Here is a 23,605-nt window from a genome sequence, read left to right as displayed (position 1 = left end):
GGGCTGGTGGTCGTCAGGTTAGACATGTCTCTTACTCCTTGCTTCTTACACCCTGCTGGGGTTGCCCACTGTCATTCCGGGTCATCAAGCCAGTTGCTCGTTAGCCGCATCAAGCATTAACGAGATATAACGTAGAGATATAACGAGATATAACGTAGCTTGGGCCCAGCGTCTAAAAGTTCGGTAATCAATACACTGGGAGCGCGCTGTGAGGACTCCACGTGGAGTCGACGCTGTTTTGTTTCGCAAGGGGCGGGGCCTCCAGCAATACCGCGTTGTGATTGGCCCCTCAGCAGGCCAATACCATCGTCTTATTGCGGTGGATGCAGAACGCCATTACAGGATTTGAAGCTCCGAGTTGAACAATGGTGTGTGGCCGCTCCTAGCAGAATTTGTGAATATTTGCTGGATTTATGGAAGTGAATTTATTAGAAAAATAATATATAGAAAGTTGATCATCAGGCCGAGGCCTGTAGTGAGTAGAAAAAGCTAAGAATGCTTAGTGTGTGGTGAAAATCGTGTGTTTTGTGTGGCTGGTGTGTGTGTGTAGTGGTGTTCTCAGGATGTACCACCCTCGTTCTGCTGTTTTATAACGGCATCTCTCTCCTGGCGCACTCCCCAGACATGTATCCAGCACCTAGGCCTCCAGGAGCAGTATGTATCATTCATGTTAACACAGTTTTAGGCTAAGATAAAGTTGTGTGTGTGTGTGTGAGAGGGTTGTTGTGGGCGGGTGCCGTCCCGTGGTGTCTGGCCCCACCTGGTGATGCTCGGGTCTCCTCTCTCTTTTGCTGTGTTTTCTCTCTCTTCTGGTTGATTTTTGGGGGTTTGGAGTGGGTTAGTGGTGGAGGGAGTGTTGGAGTGTGAGGGAGTGTTGGTGGTGGGTGTGAGGGAGGCTTCAGTAGGGCGCTGACCGGCAGCCCGACAACACTGTGTTAGATATGCTCTGCTGTGTCTCTCCATCACTCCGCCAACACTCCTCCCACACTTGTCAGACATGCTCTGCTGTGTCTCCACTCCTCCAACACTTGTCAAACGTGTTGTCCTGTGTCTTCATCACTCCACCAACTGTGTCAAACATGTTCGTGTGTCTCCATCACTCCTCCAACGGTGTTTCACACACTGCTATTCCCCTCCACACACACCAACACCGTCTACCACTGTCTCCACCTTACTAAGTCAAATATCTCCAAGTTTTTTTTTTTCCCCCTCAAAAATTCGTCATCGCCACCAAACACTGCTGTCACCAACACTGCTTCATCTCCACTATCTTAGCCACTGCCTCCCCCTCCCCTTCCCCGGCACTCAACTGCCACTCCACCACAACCCTACTCGGTGCCCCCCCCCCCCACCCGACACTCCAGGACTTCCCCCAACACTGCCCCCTCAGACCCCCACCACTCGCTGCCCCCTCTGACCCCCACCACAGTCCCCCGACACTCCACCACTGACACTTCTACCTCCCCCCCATTACACGTTCCAATACCTTTTGACTTTATACCACTATATCATATATATATATATATATATATATATATATATATATATATATATATATATATATATTATATAAATTGTCGAATAAACAGAACACACGGGGCCAGGAACTATGCAACCACATATTGGTGAGTACACGAACGCGTGTGCGCACACAACCCCCTCCCCCCCCAAAAAAAAAAACTAACCACCCCACTGACAATTCCCCTCCCACCCGGCCTACCCCTCCACTACGTCTTCCCCATCCATACAGTACTCACCCCCACGATACCCCCCCCCCATGATGCCCCTGACCATCTTCATTAGTTTTTCCACACCCGCAACATCAAACCATTTTTAACACTAAGGTATTACTTAACAAGGAAGGTTTCTTCAATGCGGGTTACTTGAGGCTGAAGTCTTCCGGATTCAAAAGTTTGGAATCACTATTTCCTTGGACCAGACCTGATTACCACCTACTCCATTGTTGTGTGAATTTTTCCTTGGTTTACCTCTCCCCTCATGAATACAATTACTGGGGGGAGGAGTGGTTAGTGATTGTTGCTACTGCAATACTGGAGAAGGGTGGTGGTCATTATTGCTGTAGAAGTACTGGGGAGGGGTAGTGGTTGGCTGGCGGTGATTGTTGCTACTGGAGCACGCTGATGATTGTGAATACAGTACTGGAGGGAAGGGATGGTTAGTAGCGATTATTGCTATACCAGTGCTGATGGAGGCTGGTTCGTAGTGATTGGTGCTGCTGCAGTATCAGGGAGGGGTGGTTGGCGATTCTTGCTACAGTACTGGAGAGGGAGGCTGGTGGTTTACCTGGAGTGTCTACCGGTGGTCACCGCTCCCTGGTTGCTGACCTGATCGACCAAGCTATTAATGCCCGCTGCCCGCAGTTGAACGTATACATCACTACCTGGCATTTCAGGAACTTGAGAGGAACCTGTCGAGTTCCCTCTTGAAAACAGCTATGGGTTGGTAATGCCCTATGTGCATGAAAAGAGGATGGTTAATAAGAGTCGTGATCCCTTAACACTTACTGAGTACTCATCGCTTTCCTGCTTTTCATTTGAAGTATCCTGCACTATCTGCCAAGCCTCGTGTGTTCATAAGTAGTAATTTCCGTGTGCAGGTTTGGTACCAATCCCTCTAGTATCTCCCAGGTGTACATTATGATGCATCTTGGGACTTCAAATGTTCAAATGCTCCTAGTAATTTAGGTACTCGACTACTCTAGTTTATAAAAACTGTGAAGGTTCTTTACATTTTTCAGCTCAGCATCATTCCAGCCTGGAAAGAACGAGTGATCCGAATAGTATCATCTTTGGCTTGACATCTCTTGTTATTAAGGTTTTTGTTATCCAACCTGTCATATTTCTTGCATTTGCAGTAACAACATGTTGCATTTCTTGAACGTGAGGTCTTACCCGGAGTCTACCTGGAGGGCATTCCGGGGATCAACGCCCCCACGGCCCGGTCCATGACCAGGCCCCCCGGTGGATCAGGGCCTGATCAACGAGGCTGTTACTGCTGGCCGCACGCAATCCAACGTACGAATCACAGCCCGGCTGATCCGGCACCGTCTTTAAGGTATCTGCCCAGCTCCCTCTTGAAGACAACCAGGGGTCTATCGGTAATGCCTCTTATTGCTGGTGGGAGGCTGTTGAACAGTCTTGGGCCCCGGACACTTATTGCGTTTTCTCTTAGTGTACCAGTGACGCCCCTGCTTTTCACTGGGGGTATGTTGCATCGCCTGCCAAGTCTTTTGCTTTCGTATGGAGTGATTGCTGTGTGCATCTTAGGGACCAGTCCCTCCAGAATCTTCCATTTGTTGATTATGATGTATCTATCTCGCCTGCGCTCCAGTGAGTACAAGTCAAGTGCTTCCAGGCGCTCCGAGTAGTTAAGGTGTTTGATGGAACTTATACGTGCAGTAAAGGTTCTCTGTACATTCTCTAGTTCTGCAGTTTCACCTGCCTTGAATGGGGATGTTAACGTACAGCAGTATTCCAGCCTAGATAGAATAAGTGATTTAATAAGGATCATCATTGGCTTAGCATCTCTTAGTCTTGAATGTTCTCATTATCCATCCTATCAGTTTCCTCGCAAATGCGGTAGTGGCATTGTTGTGGTCCTTGAAGGTGAGGTCTTCGGACACTACCACGCCCAGGTTCTTCACATTACTTTTCTGCACTATTGTGTGATTCGAGTTTGTAGTATACTCAGTCCTAGTTATTATTTCCTCTATTTTCCTGACATCAAAACTTCCAGGTCTCTCACATTTTACTTACGTTCTGTTGAGTGATTTAAGTTTTTGTACTCTGATCCTGTTTTTATTTCCACCTTTTTTCCGTGACGTAATAACTGAAATTTGTGCTCATTGAGCATCAATCGTATAGTTAGTAGCCCAGTAGGAAGACTTGGTTTATATCGGCTTGGAAGCTCCATGTGTCTTTTATGGATGAGACTTTCATACAAATTATTGAATAATTTGCAATGATTTGCTGTGATTTGTCCCTCTGTCAGAAAGGAGACTGAGGAAGAGAAATGGAGTCCAGTACTGTGCCCTGGGGAACTAGCCCCTCTGTACCAGCCCCTGATTTCACATTGTTTATTCTTACTGTTTGGGTTCATTTTGTTAGGAAGTTAAATATGTCGGTCCACCTTCCCAGTTATTCATTTTGTGCATATTTCGTGTGCAATTACTCCCATGGTCGTACCATGGTGTATACCATATCTGCATTTTGCTTTTCTTCAAATGCTTCCAAGACCATGTGATAATGGTTTAACTATTGCGAAAGGCAGGAGCAACCTGTTCAAAACCCGTGTTGACCTGGATTGTGCAGTTGCTTCGATTCCACAGTTCAGGTCAACATGAGTAGTGACTGGCCACCGCTGTACTGACGCTTTCGGCTACAGCAGTACTGGAGAAGCTGGTGTTGATTGTTACTGCAGCACTACTGGGCCGGGTTGTAGTTGTTGCTACGGCACTATTGGGAGAGTTAGCTGATTGCTGCTACAGCTGTACTGTGGAAGCGGATGATTTTTGCTACAACATACTGAGGGAAACGTAGTGATCAGAACATGAGTAAATCTTAGTGGATGGAAGAGACAGTGAGGCTATGCAGTTATCTGGTGTGCTGGTCAGGTCTTGCAGTAAGGCCACCCTCCTTATCTGTAAATTACCTGATTAATACTCACGCTCTTAGGAATTTCTTAATTTTAATGTTATGATTAACAGATCGTGGCAATGCCTGATTTTTATTTATGTAATTGATTACAGTACAGGAATTTTGGTATTCTGTATTCGAGTGTAGGGTGAGGTGCATTCTCCACCTGACCAGGTCATTGATCTGGGACGGAGATTATAACCTGTGACCGAGGTTTATTGACCTGACCTTGTACTCCTGTTTCCAGTAAGATCAACATCAGTAGGCTTCGTCTCCCTCCCCACTGGGCCTAATCCTTGTTAAAGAGAAATTCGTACTTGGATGAATACTTCAGTAAACCAGTTGAACGCGTCACAGTGGAACAAACTGCCAAGCAGTGCAGTTGAAGCGAGCTTTCATTAGAGTTAGAGTTAGATACAAGTTAGACGTACAGTACATGAGAGGAAAGGTGGGTTTGAGTTACAAAGAATGAGCCAGTAGACCTATCGCAGTACTACTCCGTTCCTGCAGAACATCAGTGAGCGCGGTTTTAGTGTTATGCTGGTAAGTTAATTTGTGTGTACCTGTACCTAAAAAATCATGCATATATTTAGGTTCAGGTACACAAATTATCATGCATAGTAGCATTTGTAAATTACGTAGGATAACTCCCAAAAAGTCAGTGACAATTCCAGTGAGGTTCTTTATATTGGTGTATTCTCTCGTATATTTAATAGGGTGACACGCCTGGGTGTTTTCTGATACATCGTTATTATCTCAACCTTTGATCCATCGTTTCCGCGCTTCTGCGCCATTCCGAAGGTATTCACGCATCGCTTAAACTCACCCTTGGCCTAATCCAGCAACCACTCCTCTCCCGAACGCATCCCCCCTCCCACCTGCCCGGCCACGTGGTGCGTGGGTTGGGTCCCGCTGAGTTAAGGGGGGGGGGGGAAGACCCGAGTGGAGGTTTAGGGAAGAGACGCAAAGATTTGCAACTATGATGTATTTAGTGAAGTGTGACAGTTGATGGCTGGCTTCATTTACTGAGCAGTGGCACATGTCGAGCTGTTCAGGAAGTGCTGGGAAGGTTTGCTGGAGAGAGCTAAGGAAAAGGGTAACTGCGATTCAAACCACCACTACCTCTTAACTACCACCACAACCATCCTCCCTCACTACAACCAGCCGTAATCTCATCATTCGACTATCTAGCCCCACTCCATAAAGGTGGCAGCAAAGCATTAGCTAAGAACTATAGACCAATAGCTCTGACGTCCCACATCATAAAAATCTTTGAGTGCTAAGAAGCAGGATTGCAAATCACCTGGATTCCCAAAATCTGCACAATCCAGGGCAACATGGGGTTCAGGGCAGGTCGCTCCTGCCTCTCACAACTACTGGATCACTATGACATGGCCTTGGATGCACTGGAAGAAAATCAGAATGCAGATGTAATATACACAGACTTTGCAAAAGCATTTGACAAATGCGATCATGGCGTAATAGCCCATAAAATACGTGCTAAAGGAATAACTGGGAAAGTGGGGAGATGGATCTTCAACTTCCTAACAAATCGAACACAAAGAGTAGTGGTCAACAGAGTTAAATCGGAGGCTGCCATAGTGAAGAGCTCTGTTCCACAAGGCACAGTACTCGCCCCCATCTTATTCCTTATCCTCATATCAGACATAAACAGAGATATACACCACAGCACCGTATCATCCTTTGCGGATGATACTAGGATCTGCATGAGGCTGTCATCTGCTGAGGACGCGGTTAACCTCCAAGAAGATATAAACAAAGTTTTCCAGTGGGCAACGGTAAACAATATGATGTTCAATGAGGACAAATTCCAACTACTCCGTTATGGAAAACTGGAGGAGATAATAACTAGAACAGAGTATACTACTGACTCCGGCCATACAATAGAGCGGAAAACTAATGTAAGGGACCTGGGAGTAGTAATGTCTGAGAATCTCACTTTCAAGGATCACAACAGTGCCACGATCGCACGTGCAAAGAAAATGATAGGATGGATAATGATAACTTTCAAAACGAGAGATGCCAAGCCCATGATGATCCTTTTCAAATCACTTGTTCTCTCTAGGCTGGAATACTGCTGTACAGTAACATCTCCATTCAAAGCAGGTGAAATCGCAGATCTAGAGAGTGTACAGAGATCCTTTACTGCACGTATAAGTTCTGTCAAGCACCTTAACTACTGGGAACGCTTGGAAGCACTTGACTTGTACTCGTTGGAACGCAGGAGGGAGAGATATATCATAATCTACACTTGGAAAATCTTGGAAGGAATGGTCCCAAATCTGCACACAGAAATCACTCCCTACGAAAGTAAAAGACTGGGCAGGCGATGCAAAATGCCGCCAATAAAAAGTAGGGGCGCCATTGGTACACTAAGGGAAAACACCATAAGTGTCCGGGGCCCAAAACTGTTCAACAGCCTCCCATCAAGCATTAGGGGAATTGCCAATAAACCCCTGGCTGCCTTCAAGAGAGCTGGACAGATACCTAAAGTCAGTGCCGGATCAGCCGGGCTGTGGCTCGTACATTGGACTGCGTGCGGCCAGCAGTAAAAGCCTAGTTGATCAGGCCCTGATCCATCGGGAGGCCTGGTCATGGACCGGGCCGCGGGGGCGTTGATCCCCGGAATAACCTCCAGGTAGGACTTGCACCGTCCACATCCTAGTCTTCTCACTCCCCGCCTTCTTCCATTACCGTCCCAACTCCCCAGGGTTACTGTCCACGGATCATACCCCATACCTGCTCCTTACCCCCCCACCATGAGACCTTTTCCCCATGTCTTCATCCCTCCTTACCCCAAACCCGACCTCCGCGGGCCACTTGTTCAGTAATGGGTGTTGCTAATTGATGTCCGGCCTTCCCTCCCACAACGAACCACCTTCCCCTTCCTACCTTCCCCCCCTCTCTCCTTCCTGCCCTCCTCCCTCCCCGCTAATCTTCTCGACTTTCAGTTCGTCTCTCCCTTGCCGAGTTACCGAGTCACTTTCGATTATGGGACGGGATTCCTGTTGGATGTTTCGTCATTGTTGAGTGGTCTCTGGCCGCGTGCCTTATGAAGTTGCTGGGCAAGTTTGTCTCTCCTTGCTGCATTCCTCGTGCTCTCTCTTCCTTGTTTAAATACACTTATGTTTGTTTTTCAAGTTAGTGTTTAATGTTGTTCTTAATGTCTTTTCTTATTCCTTTCGCTCAGTGTGGAATCCATTCTGTGGTAACTATATATTTATCATTTACTTTATAAGAACTGCAATAGGCTTCTTAACTCATGCTAGGCAGATCCAACTCGGTAGGGGAGCGATGAGTACACTGAAAGGGAACTCAATAAGTGTTAATGGACCACAACTCTTCAACGCCCTCCATTCATACAAAAGGGGGATTAACAACCCCCTTAGCTGTCTTAAAGAGGAGGCTCTACGGATTCCTCGAAAACAATTCCAGATTAACCGAGTTGTAGGTGTACGTTGGACTGGACGGCGGGCAGTTAACAGCTTGATCGATCAATTCAGCAACCAGGACCGGACTGGGACTGGGCCGCGGGGGCGGTGACCTCCGGAATTGGATTCTAGGTCAGTTCCATGTAACATCCCCCTCCACCCACTCAGTATATGTTCAACCTATTTTTAAAGCTATCCAAAGATCAAGATATTCGGAAGTTTGTTTTACTCATCCACAACTCTGCTGCCAAAACCAGTGCTTTCCTATACCTTTTCTAAACCCAAATTTGTTAAGTTTGATTCCATTGCAGCAAGCTGTGTCAGTCTTCGTGTAGATTTTTTGTGATTTCCCTCAACGCTACGACTACTGTAGGTAACGTGCCTGTGCCGGATTGCAGACTGAGGATCGAACCTTCAGAATTTATTTAGCTAATTGGCTCGTGCGGATGTGTGTGTGTGTGTGTGTGTGTGTGTGTGTGTGTGTGTGTATATATATATATATATATATATAATATATATATATATATATATATATATATATATATATATATATATATAATAATAAAATCTTTTACACTTTAACAAATTACTTTTAGGAACGGAGGATGCGTGTTTGCACTTTTTACGTATTCCTGTACCCCTTGGCCCATTCTCAGTGGCTGGACACACCTCCCATGGCTAGGGACCAACCTTAACCTACCTCTAGCCCACCCTTTCTGTTACCTCTCACCACTCCTTTATATCTTCCCCCTCTTCCCAACCTGCCGATTTTTTTCCGTCCTTTTTTTTTTTAATTCCCTCCCTTCAGGTCGCTCTTGCCTGTCTTTCCTCCCTCCTGGTCGTGGTGTGCGGTGCACCACGTGTTGACAGATGAGAGAGAGGGAAATATGAATATTAATGACACTAAAATAGGTCGTCAAATAAATACTAACGTGGATAAGGGAGGTACAGAATGACCTAGATTGGTTGATATTGTGGTCAGAGAAGTGGCAGATGCAGTTTAATGTCGACAAATGTAATGATCTATTCCTGGGGAAAGAAAATAACTGTGGCACCTGTAAACGAAGTCATGTGATGTGCTTTTCTCGCCTACGTTCTGGAAAATACAGAGAAGGATGATTCTCTACAGCAATGGATTCAAGTTGGGGAAATTTATATTAAGAGGGGATATGTTAACAGTTGTAGAATGTAGATGTTTGGAACAAACTTAAAAGTAGTCATTAAAACGAGAACCATGGACAACATTAAAACTAGGTTAAACAGGTACATTAGTGGGCATGTGGCTGAGATGGATGTGCCTAGCATGGGCTAATTGGCCTGCCGCAGTGTTCCTATATTGTATTCTCGTTTGTCAGTCTGCAAGCGCCCACTGCAGTTTCCCTTTTAAGGCTTTGGTTGCTTACTGTTACTTCATCTTTTTAGTCAGGATCAGTCTGCTGCATACTTTAGTTCCAAAAGGATGCATAGCAAGCTTTTATTGACAGTTTTTCGCAGTGTGTAGAGCTTAATAAAGCTGCATAATGTGATAAGCTGTCACAAAGAAACTTGCTCTGCACCTATCTATTCTTCACTGTTGTTGGCAGTATTCTTTTTCTTGTCTATGATTTTTTGTAAATAATTCAAAATTTGTTTCGCCTAGTCTGCCAGTTTTGTAGCTGAACATTTTACAAACCCATGGGCACGTTAAATTTATTTTTGTGTTTGGCTATTATATCCACTCTGCTGGGAGAGTAAGGAAGGGGGAGGGGAGGCGGGAGTACTACAATGTTGGCTTTTTTATTTTTAGATTGAATGGCAGCCAGTAGCATCATGTTGAGTACATGACTCGTTTGGTGGGCTTGGGTTGAAGTCACACATAGATGGTTCTTCCTGTTTGTCCGTTGTTACTGCGTTGTGTATTCTGTTACAGGTGTATACTTACAGAATTGTTTGTTTACTTGTGACCTGTTTCAGAGGTTGTGTGTTGATTGGAATTTATATAAACATGGGTATTTCAATTGTGGTGTATACCTTTTTGTGAAGCTTTTTTTTATTTGTAGTATGCCTTGCATAAAAACAATTGGGGGGGGGGGGAGGAGCCTCATTGTATGTAAACTTGTCATGACGCTAAATCATACAGTACGCGAATACAGCACTAAAACTATTTTAAAAGAGGGTTATGAAATAAATATCACAGAACATTGCAGTGATGCTTAGGAAAAGCTGCAGACGTTATTCCTGAAGATCTCTGAACCTATAAGTGTAAATTAAGGAACACGGTAAAGTGCGTGCGTTCATTCATCAATAATCCTTCGTAGTTATAAAATGACTGGAATTATTTACTTAACCTTGCCCTGTGGGCCTGCGGACGGCTAACAGCAAGAGTCTGGTTGACCAGGCGGCCGGGCTGCGAAGGTAGAACCCACGATCGTGACTGGTCACAGAAATGGGTTCCGCGATGCTTAAAAAAATCTTTCCTGCATTTTCCTAAATTTGTTGTATGCTTCCCTATTAGAAGCTCCGTAGCTCAGCGGAAGACCGTTGGACCTGTCAATCCCAGGACCACAGTTCAAGCCTCCGTCCATCTTTGTTATATATATGCATGCTGAATAATTCGCAAACAGGCGAAATTATTTACATTGTACGTCCACATTGTCTCGGTAGAGATAATGTTTGTAAATTAATATATATATATATATATATATATATATATATATATATATATATATATATATATATATATATATATATATTTTTGTGTATGCAATAATTTCGCCAAAATCATTCTGAACCTAACGAAAAAAAATATATTTCACTGTGTTTGTTTAGTATTAGATTATTGTAAACAAATCTAATATATATTTAGTTGGGTTAGGCTAAAATAAATTGTTCTTGTTATAATAAGGTTAGGTAAGTTTTCTAAGATTCTTTTGGAGCAAAATTAAATTTTTTTACATTAACATTAATGAAAAATATATATCTTTAAACGTACAAGAGAAAATTTTAGAAAGGACTTAATTTTAAATGAGTTCTTGCTATCTGACCAGTTTTACATATTCGGCATATATATATATGTATATATTTATATATATATATATATATATATATATATATATATATATATATATATATATATATATATATATATATATATATATTATATATTATGCAATAAGATCACAGTAAACAGGTGATTTTAAAATATGCAAAACAACCTCTGTGAAAGATTAGTGAAATTCTAAGCGCTTTCGTGACTACTCACATTGTCATAGTTCCTTGACAATGTGAGTAGTCACGAAAGCGCTTGGAATTTCACTAATCTTTCACAGTGGTTGTTTTGCACACACACACATTATTTTTTATATATAAACGAATTCTTGCTAATTGATCAGTTTTACCTGTTCGGCATATATATTATATGTATATATATATATATATATATATATATATATATATATATATATATATATATATATATATATATATATATTTTATACAAAATTATATCTTGTGTTTGATATTTATTGGCTTTAAAATGGTTAGATAATTGACTTTATTCCCGTGGCTTATTTTCCTGACAAGAAACAAGTCTTTTGCAACACTTCGTGTTATATTTTCCTGTCATCCCTACTCTCTTCCACTGACTGTCACTCATGTAGTTGTCTAACCTATTTTTAACGCTACTCAGTGCTTCAAGCAGAGACTACTTGACAGTTGGCTTCACTCCTGCACGACTTTATACTCGACACTTTGTCATAATAAGGAATGGACATAAATTCTCTTAACACTTTATTCCTCAACTTGAAAACTCGTCGCCTTGACATAAATAACCACTCCTACAACCCATCCAAAGTGGTCAGGCCACTTAACCAGTTTTACCCTTCATGAAGTCCACCTACAACCCCTTTCACTGCTCTATCAATCCTTTCCCTCCCTGTTCTTAGTGTCGCTCTTATGGCCTGTCAAACAAAAGGATGGCTGTTCTCAGCATCAGAAATAGCTTCAACGAATTTTGATTAAGAGCGTAGAATTTACATTCTTTTGAAAGATGTGGAATGAGTGGAGAGTTATTGAAGTGTACAACTGGATTAAGAAAAGTGCTATAAATAAGGTGTTGAAAACATTGGGATCTTTTCATATTAATTAACTGTAGTAGATTCCAGGGGCCACCGCCTCCACGGCTCGGTTGTAGACCAGGCTTCTTGGTTGACGGTCTGCTCAATTTGGCTGTTGGTGCAGGCCGCAAGTCTGTGTAGGATTGTTTAACTGTGGGATTAAATTGGATAAATTTAGATCGTTCCTATGGATTTACTAGTAAATCTTCTATAATATTAAACGGAAACTTGTATAGTCATCCGCAGAAAAATTAAGAAAGGAGGAATGCCTTTAGAAATGGTGTTAAAAAATTCAAGAAAGCAAAGGCCTACGGTTATGAGTTGGGATTGTAGACGCATTTTCTCCAGAGAAGCCAGAGCGATGCGAGTCCGCGAATGAAAGAGAGGAAGCAAGAACTTGCAGCAGACAACTGGCCCGGGGCGGGGCTGCGGGAGTAGGAAAACTCGAAACCCTTCAATGATATATCAAAGATAGGCGTGTATGTAAGCAGATGGGCGAAACGGGAAAGGCTGCAGCCTTATCAGCAAGTTTGTAATTGGTTAGTCAACAAGAGGCGGCTTGACCAGAATTTGGCGTGGCATGTACAGCATGTGTAGTACATGGGCACACGTGCTAATAGCCGTGTTTACATAATAAGGTCTTTTAGTGGGACGGCGCGTTGCAAGAACTTTGGTGACACTTGAGCTTCCCCTGAATAATGAGAGTGAGATGCTCATGGAAATGTTCTTGTCCCTTTAATGTAGCTGGCCCACACGCTGGCTGGCTACCCCTTGCAGTCTCCACTGCTGTCTTACCGACGTATTTATTCCCCTGGTATTTTGCACAGCTATTAGCCATTAAATGGGTTTTGTTTAATTTAATTACACTTAAACTGGATGAGCAAGCTTCGAGATGTCAGGATGTGTAGGAGTCTCACTATCATCTCTTGTTTCAGAGAGTATGTGACGCATGTATACTTTTCTTCTAGCGTTGCTTAACTTGATATAAGAACAGAGGAGTACTGAATTAGGACTGGTGACTTATGGTAGGCGGTTTCCACGCACACTCAACCAACTTTTAGTGAAAATTTGTAAAAACGCACGAGGGCAGTTCTTGGCAAGGATGCCACTGTTGATGTGCGCAAGTAGTGTCTTGATAGCTCTTGTTTGCAGTACAATGGAGGGGAGCTCAACACAGTTTATCCTATTATCCTGGGCCAGGCCTGTGGGCTTTTGTGTGCGTGGTCCTCGCCACGTCCTCTGCCCGATCCCCCACTCAACTTTAATATCCCTTTCGCGTGGTCCCTTAATGCCTCGACTAATTGGTTTCTAATTAACCCAGTCCATGTGCACCGCCGCAGTCCATGCTCACAGGTAGGCACACTAGTGTTCTGCTTGGGTGGTGGTGTTTGTGGGGATGATGTATGGCGGTGGTGGTAATAGGTAGGGATATGTTGTGGTGATGGTGGGAGCTAGTGGTGTAGTGTACTCGGCAAATTGTTTGCTGCAAGCTTTTTGCTTCTGACCCCTTCCTCTTAATGAATATCGACCTGTTTTACCAACTCCTGGCCTCCAGGGCCGAATCATAAGAACATAAGAATGGAGGAACACTGCAGAAGGCCTACTGGCCCATGCGAGGCAGGTCCTTCTCATATTAGGTTTTACCTCGGCTCTTTATATAGTTCATTTTACTTAGCACTTTGAGACTAACCACGTACTTCCTAACTTATCTCTGGTTCATTTGCTGTCGTCTGTGGTCCCAGTCTTCCTCTCAGAAACCTTGTTCCTTTCCATTGTTTAATATCTGTATTTTTGTATGTTCTGATTGTTTTCCTGCATACTGGCATGCACATATTCCTATATTATGTAGGTTAGGTAGTAGGTTAGTACATAACATCCATCTAGAAGGTGTTATTGTTCTGCCATATAAAGAAAAATAGGAACCTGTTTCTTTATACTCTGGCCAGATTGCTTTTTTTTTCCATTAACATAAGAGTAGGATAGCAGGTAGACTAAATCTTTAAGTAACTTTCCTATACTCGATATTCGCTTCGTTACCCTCCTGTACATTTCTTGTGTTCTTATTATAATATTTCCTTTCCAATTTAGGAGGCCTATTCTATGAGAGCCGCGGGGGGAGGGGGGCGATGACCCTCATCAGAACGAGATGCCAAGCCATTTGTTACTCTTCAGGTTCTCTTTAGATTGGAATATTGCAGTATACTAATGGCATCCCCTTCAAGGCAGGCGTAATTGCTGAGCTGGAAAATGTAGAGAGAACCTCGGAGCTCGTATAAACTCAGTCAAGCACCTAAATTTATTACCGGGAGCGCAAGTCCCTAGAACTGTACTCTTTACAAGGTAGGCGAGGAAAATACACGATAATATACACAGTGGAGGGATTGGCCCCAAATCTGCACACTGAAATTACTTATGAACACAAGAGGCTTGGTAGACGGTACAGGATACCTCCATTGAAATGCAGGGGAGCGATGAGCACATCTGAGAATTCAGTAAGTGTAGAGGGACCACAACTCAACACCCTCTATCATGCATAAGGAAAATCACCAGCCGGGTTGTGGTGCATACGTTGGACCACGGGCGGCGGGTCAGCAACCAGGAGGCCTGTTCTGGAACCGGGCGACGGGGGGCGGTGACCTTCGGAAACGACTCCAGGTAAACTCGGGATAACAGGTGGTGGCTGGTTGACGCGCCACGCTCAAAGACAAGGAACAACCAATAGTTCCATATTTGTTAAGCCAGTTTGACAGCACGAGAGCACACTCTTAGATGGCCATCCAGACAGACGATGAAGGTGCGTGTACAATACTAGGAGAGAGCAAGGGTTTTAGGGGGGCGGCTAACCCATGGTCTTCGCCTTGACCCACAACCATTTCCTCTTGGGAAAGTTATAGTTCATTAGTCTTCCTTGTTAGTGATTTTATACTTCCCGATCTTTCTATGGCATTATCGGCGTCGCCTTCTCGTTACTGAAGAAATATCCAGTTTTGTTTGCTGTGGAGTTTTATCAGTGTATTTGATTTAACTTTTTTTCATTGTATCTCATTTTACCTGTTACCTGTTTCGAACCGCGGGCCCACATATCAATCACAGCCTGGCTAATCTGGCACACCTCACAGGTAGCGATGCCGTTTCCTCTTGAATATTTCCACTCTTGTTGCGGCAGTACTTCTGACATTTGTTGGCATAAGATTGAGTAATTGAGGTTCAAAATAAATATAGTAGAGCAATTTACCCTTGGTATATGATTATTGTAGGGATGAGTATTGGTAACTTCTCATGGAAGTCGGGTGGATGCTTAATTTGCAGAATAATTTGTTTTTGAGGTAATGACGGTGGCCGATGTTCGAGGTGCTAATTGTGGTGATTACTTGTAGTCAGTTTCCGGGGTCACCACTCTTGAGTCCGGTCCCAGACCAGGCATCCTGGTTTCTGACTTGATGGATCAGGCTGTTAGTAATAGCCGCAAGCAGACTAACGTATACACCACACCCCAACTGACGAGTAACTGATTTTAGGAACTTGCTAAGTCCCCTCTTGAAAATAGTTACTATATGAAGGGAGGGTGTTGAAATTTGCTTCCTTTACACTCATTGAGTTTTCTTAATGTACTCATCGCATCCCTGCTTTTCATTGGAGGTATTTTGCACCATCTGCTGTGGGCCATCCCTTGATATATTTCTCACACTTCATTCCTCAGTCTCCCTCTTCTTTTGCCCCTCTTGATCCCCATTTCCCATTCTTCCATTACCCGTTCTTCCATCCTCCGTTCCCCCATCCCTCAATTTCCCCATCCCTCAATTTCCCCATCCCTCAATTTCCCCATCCCTCCATTTCCTATTACCTGTTGCCCCAATCCCAGTGCTAGGGTACTCGCGGTGTGTTGCTGTCGCCTGAATATTCGGGCCCATGAATTTTATTGCTCAAGACTGATGACCAGATAGCATGAAAGCACGCACATGATCCCCTTCCTCACATAGGCAAGATATACTGAATTACTGTGTCAGTAACATGTATACTGTTCACAATATTATAAAATATAATCAGATCAGGGAAGAAGTTGGTGGAGCATCTAGAAAAAAAATGACTTCACTACAGAAAATCAGCACGAATTTCAAGAAGGCAGATCTAGCCTGGCGAACCTGCTGGAGTTCTATGAAATAGTATTAAAGGTCAGCAAGGGATTGATCGACTGTATATTCTTAGACTGCAGTAAAATCCTTGACATAGTAACCCACTGGAGATATTCATAAATTAAAGCAGTAGTCAAAGAATGTGAACTGTTCGAAGAAACATAACTAACGAGCAAGAGGCGGGTAAGGACATGTCAGGCTGGGAAAGGGCAGTGTGTGGTCTTCAAAGACCAGCTATTGAAAATTAAGTATTGCCTTGAAGACCTGTCAGACCCAACCCCAAATATACAATTACTTGGAGAACTCAGTTTAAGACGCCCGAAATGGAATAATGTAGCGAAGACTGTAATAGCAATAAAAATCCCAGGAGCTAGTACAACTGGACTACAAAGACTCGGCAACAAATTCGCCTTATGCCAGCAAATGGCAGAACTGACTTGACTAGAAAATACCTTAGGCATTATGTTCACTAATAATGAAGGCATGGTTTTTAACATTATAGTGTTGAAAACGGTAAATTCAGACCACAACCTAAAAGTTCAGACATACATACCTGCTGGTCGTAAACAGCAAAACACGCACAACCGTGAGGGTATGTTCAACAAATTTTACTTAAACAAGGGCATTAACTGGGAACTAATAAATCCAGATCTTATTGAAATGAACTGGAAAGACAGTATGATAAACGATGACCTAAACCATTATATCAAGAGGATGAGCTCATTGGTATTATAATTATGCTCCAGACACGTATCGTTGCAAAAAAAAAAAAAAAAAAAAAAAAAAAGAGGGGAAAGGGAGGGGCGTGTCCTCGAAAGGCAGAGACAACGAATAACAGAGCTGAAAGGCAGCAAATACTATGAAGAGCAAAAGGTAACATTGGCTAGATAATTAGAACACGGTAAGCTCGTATTGAATGCACATCAAGGAGAGTGAGTTAAGAGAAATCCCAAACACTTCTCATATGCAAAATCCAGATTAAGAACATCTAGGTAGGCGAAATTGCTGAGTTGGGAAATGCTTGGAGAACCTTCACAGCTCATTTAAACTCGGTCAAGCTTCTGAATTATTGGGAGCGCTTGGTCTTCAAAACGTAGGCGAAAACAAGACAATCATAATTCACTCCTGCAAGGTACTGAGTTGATTGGTCTGAGACTTGTACACCGAAATTCTTGATATTCACACATTCCACTCATACCCCTTCTCTTTTATTTTTTGAAGGTCAAATCTATGTAATGTATTGCTGGATTTGTTCAGATAACTGTCGTGTGATGGCATGGTGTGCAGGTGAGCAAGACATGATTATTGATGCTCGTGTTGTGAATGGTAGCTGGCGTAGTGGACCTTTACGTAAGGGGGTGCTTATTGAAGGACACGCCGAGCATTAGCTAGCTTGTGTAACGCCCCGTACTTGCGAAAGATAACTAGTGGTCCTGATTTATTGTTGTGGTCGTTGCTGTCACTGGAAGCTTTTGCTTTTGTTTTGTTTATTAAACAAAATTATCCATTAGCAACATGCTGCTATCCTATTTTCTATGGCAGTTACGCAGTAAGAGCGAAATCCTGTCATGGTTTCCCTGTCATACTCCGTCTCTATCCACTGCCTTAACAATATAATGGAGTGAGAGAGCTGGGAGAATGTGTATAATAACCCTTGTAAAAGGCAAGGGAGCTGTGGGCACAATAAAAAAAAACATTGTATCAACATACGCGGTCCCAGACGTTCTTAAACATCTTGCCAGGAGAATATTCAGAAACGCTGCTGGAACAAGTGTAGAAGTCTTCAAGGGAAAACTACAATTTCCTCCACCAAGTGTTGGATCAACCAGGCTGTGACGGATATGTGGGTCAGCGGGCGGCCGAGAGCAACAGCGTGGTTGACCAGGCAAGCAATAGACATGCCTGGCCCTGGGCTGGGCTGTGAGAATAGGAAAACTCTCGAAACCCATCGAAGGCAAAAGCAAAAGGGAGTTTTATGTAACATCCCTTGATTCTAGACTATTCACTATGCTCCCGGCAGGTATGAGAAAAAATTGTCTTAATTAGAGTGGAGTATTCGAGAGGAAGCAGGATCACTACTTCCCCAGTGTGCCAGATCAACCAAGTTGTGATGGATATGTGGGCGGGCCTTCCCCCAACATCAATAGCCCGGTTAACCAGGTAATCGACAGGGAGATTTGACTGGGCAGCGAGGGTAGGAAAATTACTGAACAGGTCACAGGTAATTTACAGGTAAATCAGGTAATGACGTCTGCCAGCCTGAGTCTGAAGGCTTGAAGGGACGATGAGGCTATATTCAAGCACTCCTCTTTTGAGTTTGGTAACTGTCTGTTTCAACTATTTTCTATTTCAGCAGAGCCGGAGTTACTATTACTTAGGAATTATATTAATAAAAAGGTCATCGGAGGTGGTGGAAAGACGGGGTTAGAGAGGTAGAGGTGTAGACGAGAAAATGGGCGTTGGCTAGGTGAGAAGGGATGCAGGTGAGAAAGGGAAGTGTTGGAAAGGTAGAGGGGAAAGAAAAGGGAGGTGTTGAAGTAAAGGGGCAGACGATGAGTTGAAGGCGGGTTTAGGAGAGATTCTGGGGTCGGAGGACCGAAGCAGGGTAGGAGACTAAAGCCAGTGTTACTGATGGTATATGAATTGGGGTAAGGAGAGGGGACTTATGGTGTATGGGAGGGAGGGGAGGCATCGATAGTCTAGGGATGGCGGAGTGAATTATTACATTCTTAGGTAAGTACGTAACCCTTAAGTCATACTTTATCTAGGTAATGTTAGGAAATTGGGAATGGGAGGGTAGCTTCAGTTCCTTGGATAAAGAGCTCAATAACATCAAGGCATCAGCCCTTAGAAGATTTGGGGGTTGTGGAGAAAATAATAGAGCATTGGTGGTGTTGGTGGTATTGAGGGGGAGCAAATAGAAGAGAACATTTGCTCGCTGATGGAACATTGGTGGTCGGCGTGATTGAAACTAGCGGCCCATGATTGAATTGTGATGAAGTCTGGTGCACCATTGATCGCACTGCTTGCGCGTGTCGGCGTGCGTGTGTACTCGCCGATTTGTTCTTGAGGGGGGTCGATCCCTTGCCCTTGGCCCCACTTTTTAAGCCTCATTGATCACCAAGTGCCAGATCAACCAGGCTGTAATGGGTACGTGGGCCAGCAACAGTCTGGGTGAACACTATCGAAACTAGTGACTTGTTTCGAAACTTGTGTGCGTCCGGAGCTGGCCATGGGCCAGGCTTGTCAAGTGCTTGCCTGGTCAACCAGGCTGTTGCTGATGGCGGCCCGCTGATCGCCAAGAGCAACCATTACTGCCTGGTTGCTCCGGCACTTTGAGGAGATACTGATAGTTTCCTCTTGCAAACTTCTGCACTTGTTCCTACAGTATATCTGATATATTTTGGCAGAATGTTGAATAGTCTGGGACTCCGGATGTTGATACAATATTTGCTTTTTGTGTCCTTGCCCGTCACTGCGTTTATTTTACAGTTCCTTCTATATTTCACATGGTACGTTATAGAAGTGTGTAGGTTTGGGACCAGAACCTCGAGTATTTCCCACTTATATAACATCTTTCCTCTGTTCCATAGAGTAAATAATCTGAACTTCTGGGTGCTCACAGTAGTTTAAATACCTTAGTGACTTAATGCAGGCTGTAAACAATATCTGTTCCTGTTTTGATCTTTCTCCAACCGGATCAACTAGGCTGTGACGGATATGTGGGGCCAGGGGTCCGCCAGCAGTAACAACCTGGTTGACAAGGCGAGAATCAGACAAGCCTGGCCTAGGGCCAGGCTGTGAGAATAAAACTCTCAAAACCCATCAGAGGTAGAAAAGGTAAAGGTGCCGTCAACTCTGAGCCATACTCAAAAGTCGAGAAATACACGTGATTTGAACAGTCATCATTTGTAGATCCAGGGTGGACCGAAGCGTTGTCTATAGTTTCCCCTTGAAAGTACACAGTAATAATATTTTGTACATGTACAAAGTACAGGTCTAGCTAACATCAATGACATACTACTATAAAGCCTCTTATGCAGAGCATTTCGGGAAAATTAAGTTGCGACCCACACCAGTCGACTAACACCCAGGTACCTATATTACTGATAGATGAACAGGAACAGCAGGTGTCCAAAGAAAACACGTCCTAATGTTTCCACCCGTACCGGAGGTCCAACCACGGACCTCAGTGAGTGACTCAAGAAATCGTAATGACACGATTGCAAACAAACCATACCCCCGGCCGGGATTGAACCCGCGGTCATAGTCTCAAAACTCCAGCCCGTCGCGTTAGCCACTAGACCAGCTAGCCACAATAAGATTAATCCAACTAGGTATATTTCTACACCATAGGAAGGTTAGCACAGGCACCACTGTGACCACAAATGCAAGTTTTCACAGACGAATCTCCGCGGGTTCAATCCCGGCCGGGGGTATGGTTTCTCAGTGAGTGAGCCGAGTGCGCTACCAATCTAGCTACTTGTGTACTGTTCCAGCCATAGTAATGTGAATTAATCCAAACTATATAATTCTCTAGATCTATTAGTTCTTCCCGTTCAACAAATGTTAATCACACATTTCATTATCAGTACTCGTACAGAATTTAGCTTCGTATTTTTTCTAGTGCTTTTATTATGTATTTTGTATTTAAATTGCAATCCGTTGGAGTTCCAAATGTACTTTTTGTGGTGTCATATCTGTAAATGATAATAAATGTATATTATGGCGGTGAATAATTTTTTTTTGGATTCTGTTGGCAGTCATCGTGAATTTTTACTTACTTATTCTCTGATTGCCACCGATTAATAAACAATCAGTAGTGTTTTTGCCTGGTAGATACACAAATGCAGTATGATGTGATCCTTTATTAACAAAGTTTCGCCCACACGGTAAGCTTTATCAAGTCAGACAGCTCTGATAAATAAGACACACGCGTTTTGCCCATCAACTTGTCAGTGCTTTATACCATTTCCAACATACAAACGGATCTGTTTGACATATATAAAGCCCACTGTGTGGGCGAAACATCGTGGTTAAAGGACCGCATTATACTGCATTTGTCTTGATTCACCGTGTCGGTACTGTATTTTAAACCACATCTTTCGACAGTGCTATTCCTGTTGTTGAAGCTGCAGTAAAGTATCGTAAGTACGCTGAACCGCACTCCATCACGAGCACCAGACGAGGATGAGGAATGGAGGGAGGGGCAGTCAACGAGCGGGGCGGGTCCCCAGCAGGAAGTGTTTGCACACACTTGTACAATACATCACGGTGATGGAGAGAGCTCGTGTCACTCATTAAATGCCGCTACCTCCTTTGGGCTGCTGGGGAGTTCAGGGGAGAGATTTGATCATGGACCATTCATTGGCAAGTGTAGTGGAGGGAGTTTACTGGCTGGGGAGTTTTTTTTTCAGTCGAGATTACCAAATGTTGGTTCTTTAAATGATTTACATCATGAATTTGGTGTTGTGTGTGTGTGTGTGTGTGTGTGTGTGTGTGTGTGTGTGTGTGTGTGTGTGTGTGTGTGTGTGTGTACTCACCTAGTTGAGGTTGCGGGGGTCGAGTCCGAGCTCCTGTGTGTGTGTGTGTGTGTGTGTGCGCGCGCGCGCGCGCACGTAAGAACATTCGTATGCTAAAAATTTTACTCTTAACGAATAACCTCATACACTGCTTATATTATCATCATTTATTTTTATATATAAAATTTAATATACGATTTAACACGTTAGCTTATCTGAGGACATGGCTCATGCAGACAGATTTTTTATGTTTTATCAGTGTTAATCATGTTAACAGTTCGTAAATTACATTTCATTATCGTGGAAGTGGGTTCCTCAGTCTGGTACAGAGATGAATAGTGGAAAATGAGGAGTTAGAGGTAATCAGTCCCTCAGCTTGGAGTCTGACTCCAAATGTTGCAAAAGTGTCTAATTATTTATATTTATCAAGTTCTAAGGAAGTAGCCCAACCACCCGCACAGGTTTGGTATGCAATTGGACGGCATTTTCCCAAGTGCATTTGTTGCAGTCATATTTTTTGTTAACGCTTGCCATAATATAATATACTATTTTTATTTACAAGTACATGTACATGGTATACAATCCTAGCTGACATCAATGACATAGTACTATATAGAAATCCGCTTGTTATGCAGAGCATTTCGGCAAATTAGGTCAGTTTTGTCCCAGGATGCAACCCATACCAGTCGACTAACACCCAGGTACCCATTGTTACTGATGGGTGAACATGGACAACCGGTGTAAGGAAACACGCCCAGTATTTCCACCCCTTTGCCGGGAATCGAACTGGGACCCTCATCGTGTGAAATGAGAGCTTTTACCTCCAGGTCACGGCCACTACAGCTTCCCATAGTTTAGAACCTCAGTCTAAATCTGACCTGACTGTCTCCTATATATAATTTTTATTGCCCCACTCTGTGATGGAGGTATCCTAATACAAATTCCATTTCTCCTGTGTATGACATAGACAATCTGGTGCAGGATACCTCCAACGATGAGTACACCGAGAGAGTGTTAAGGAACCACGACTCTTCAACACCTCTCTTTATGCACAAGGGGGATTATCAACAAAAATCTATCTACCTTCAAGAGATTTCTACAGATTCCTCAAAATCGTTCCTATCAGCTGAGTTGTGGTGTATATGTTAGACTGTGGGCGGTGGGCACTAGTAGCTTGATCGATCAGGCCACCAACCAGTAGGCTTGGTCTGGGACCGGGACGCGAGGCCGGTGACCTCAGGAAGCTACTCCAGGTAAATCCAAGTAATTGAAACTTCAGCTCTACTGGAACGATATCCTTAAAGCTCTCGTAGCTGCTGAATACATGGTGGCATTACGGACGATATCCTCATTATTCTAATGACGTTTCTCAGCTCACTGACAGATTTTAACACTATGTAACCATCCTCTGTTGTAGTTAAGATTTGTCATGAAACGGGACAAGTGTTTCCTGACGCGGGTCTGTCATATGATGACCAACAACTGGAGCTTTTGGTCATCTGACAGAGGCCTTCCTGTCCGCCGCTTTAAAAATTATGATTTTTTTTCCTTAATGAAAATGTTCCTACTATGTACGTTGGACTACGAGCGGCCAGCAGTAACAGCCTCGTTGATCAGGCCCTGATCCACCGGGAGGTCTGGTCATGGACCGGGCCGCGGGGGCGTTGATCCCGGAATACCCTCCAGGTAGACCATATGTAACAGGGTAGCAGCACTTTGCTGAAGTATCCAGTTGTGCTAAAAAAAAAA

The 23,605-nt window shown here is 43.6% G+C and overlaps 1 protein-coding gene across 4 annotated transcripts in view; it reads left to right on the top strand.

The window, feature by feature from the left end:
- The first annotated feature begins 345 nt into the window (after positions 1–345).
- The window catches only part of gro (TLE family member transcriptional corepressor groucho), a 146,764-nt gene continuing 123,504 nt past the window's right edge, over positions 346–23,605 (top strand). For all 4 annotated transcript variants that reach the window (XM_070089860.1, XM_070089859.1, XM_070089861.1 and 1 more), the window contains exon 1: positions 346–654. Coding sequence is in view for 3 of the 4 variants with exons in the window: in XM_070089859.1 (XP_069945960.1) it covers positions 625–654 (30 nt within the window). In the remaining variant the exon portion in view is untranslated. The remainder of the gene's footprint in view (positions 655–23,605) is intronic.

The sequence above is a fragment of the Cherax quadricarinatus genome, chromosome 30 (assembly GCF_038502225.1).
Source record: "Cherax quadricarinatus isolate ZL_2023a chromosome 30, ASM3850222v1, whole genome shotgun sequence".
NCBI classification, from domain to species: Eukaryota; Metazoa; Arthropoda; class Malacostraca; order Decapoda; family Parastacidae; genus Cherax; species Cherax quadricarinatus.
Note: the sequence above shows the minus strand (reverse complement) of the source record. Positions and strands in the feature narration are given on the sequence as shown.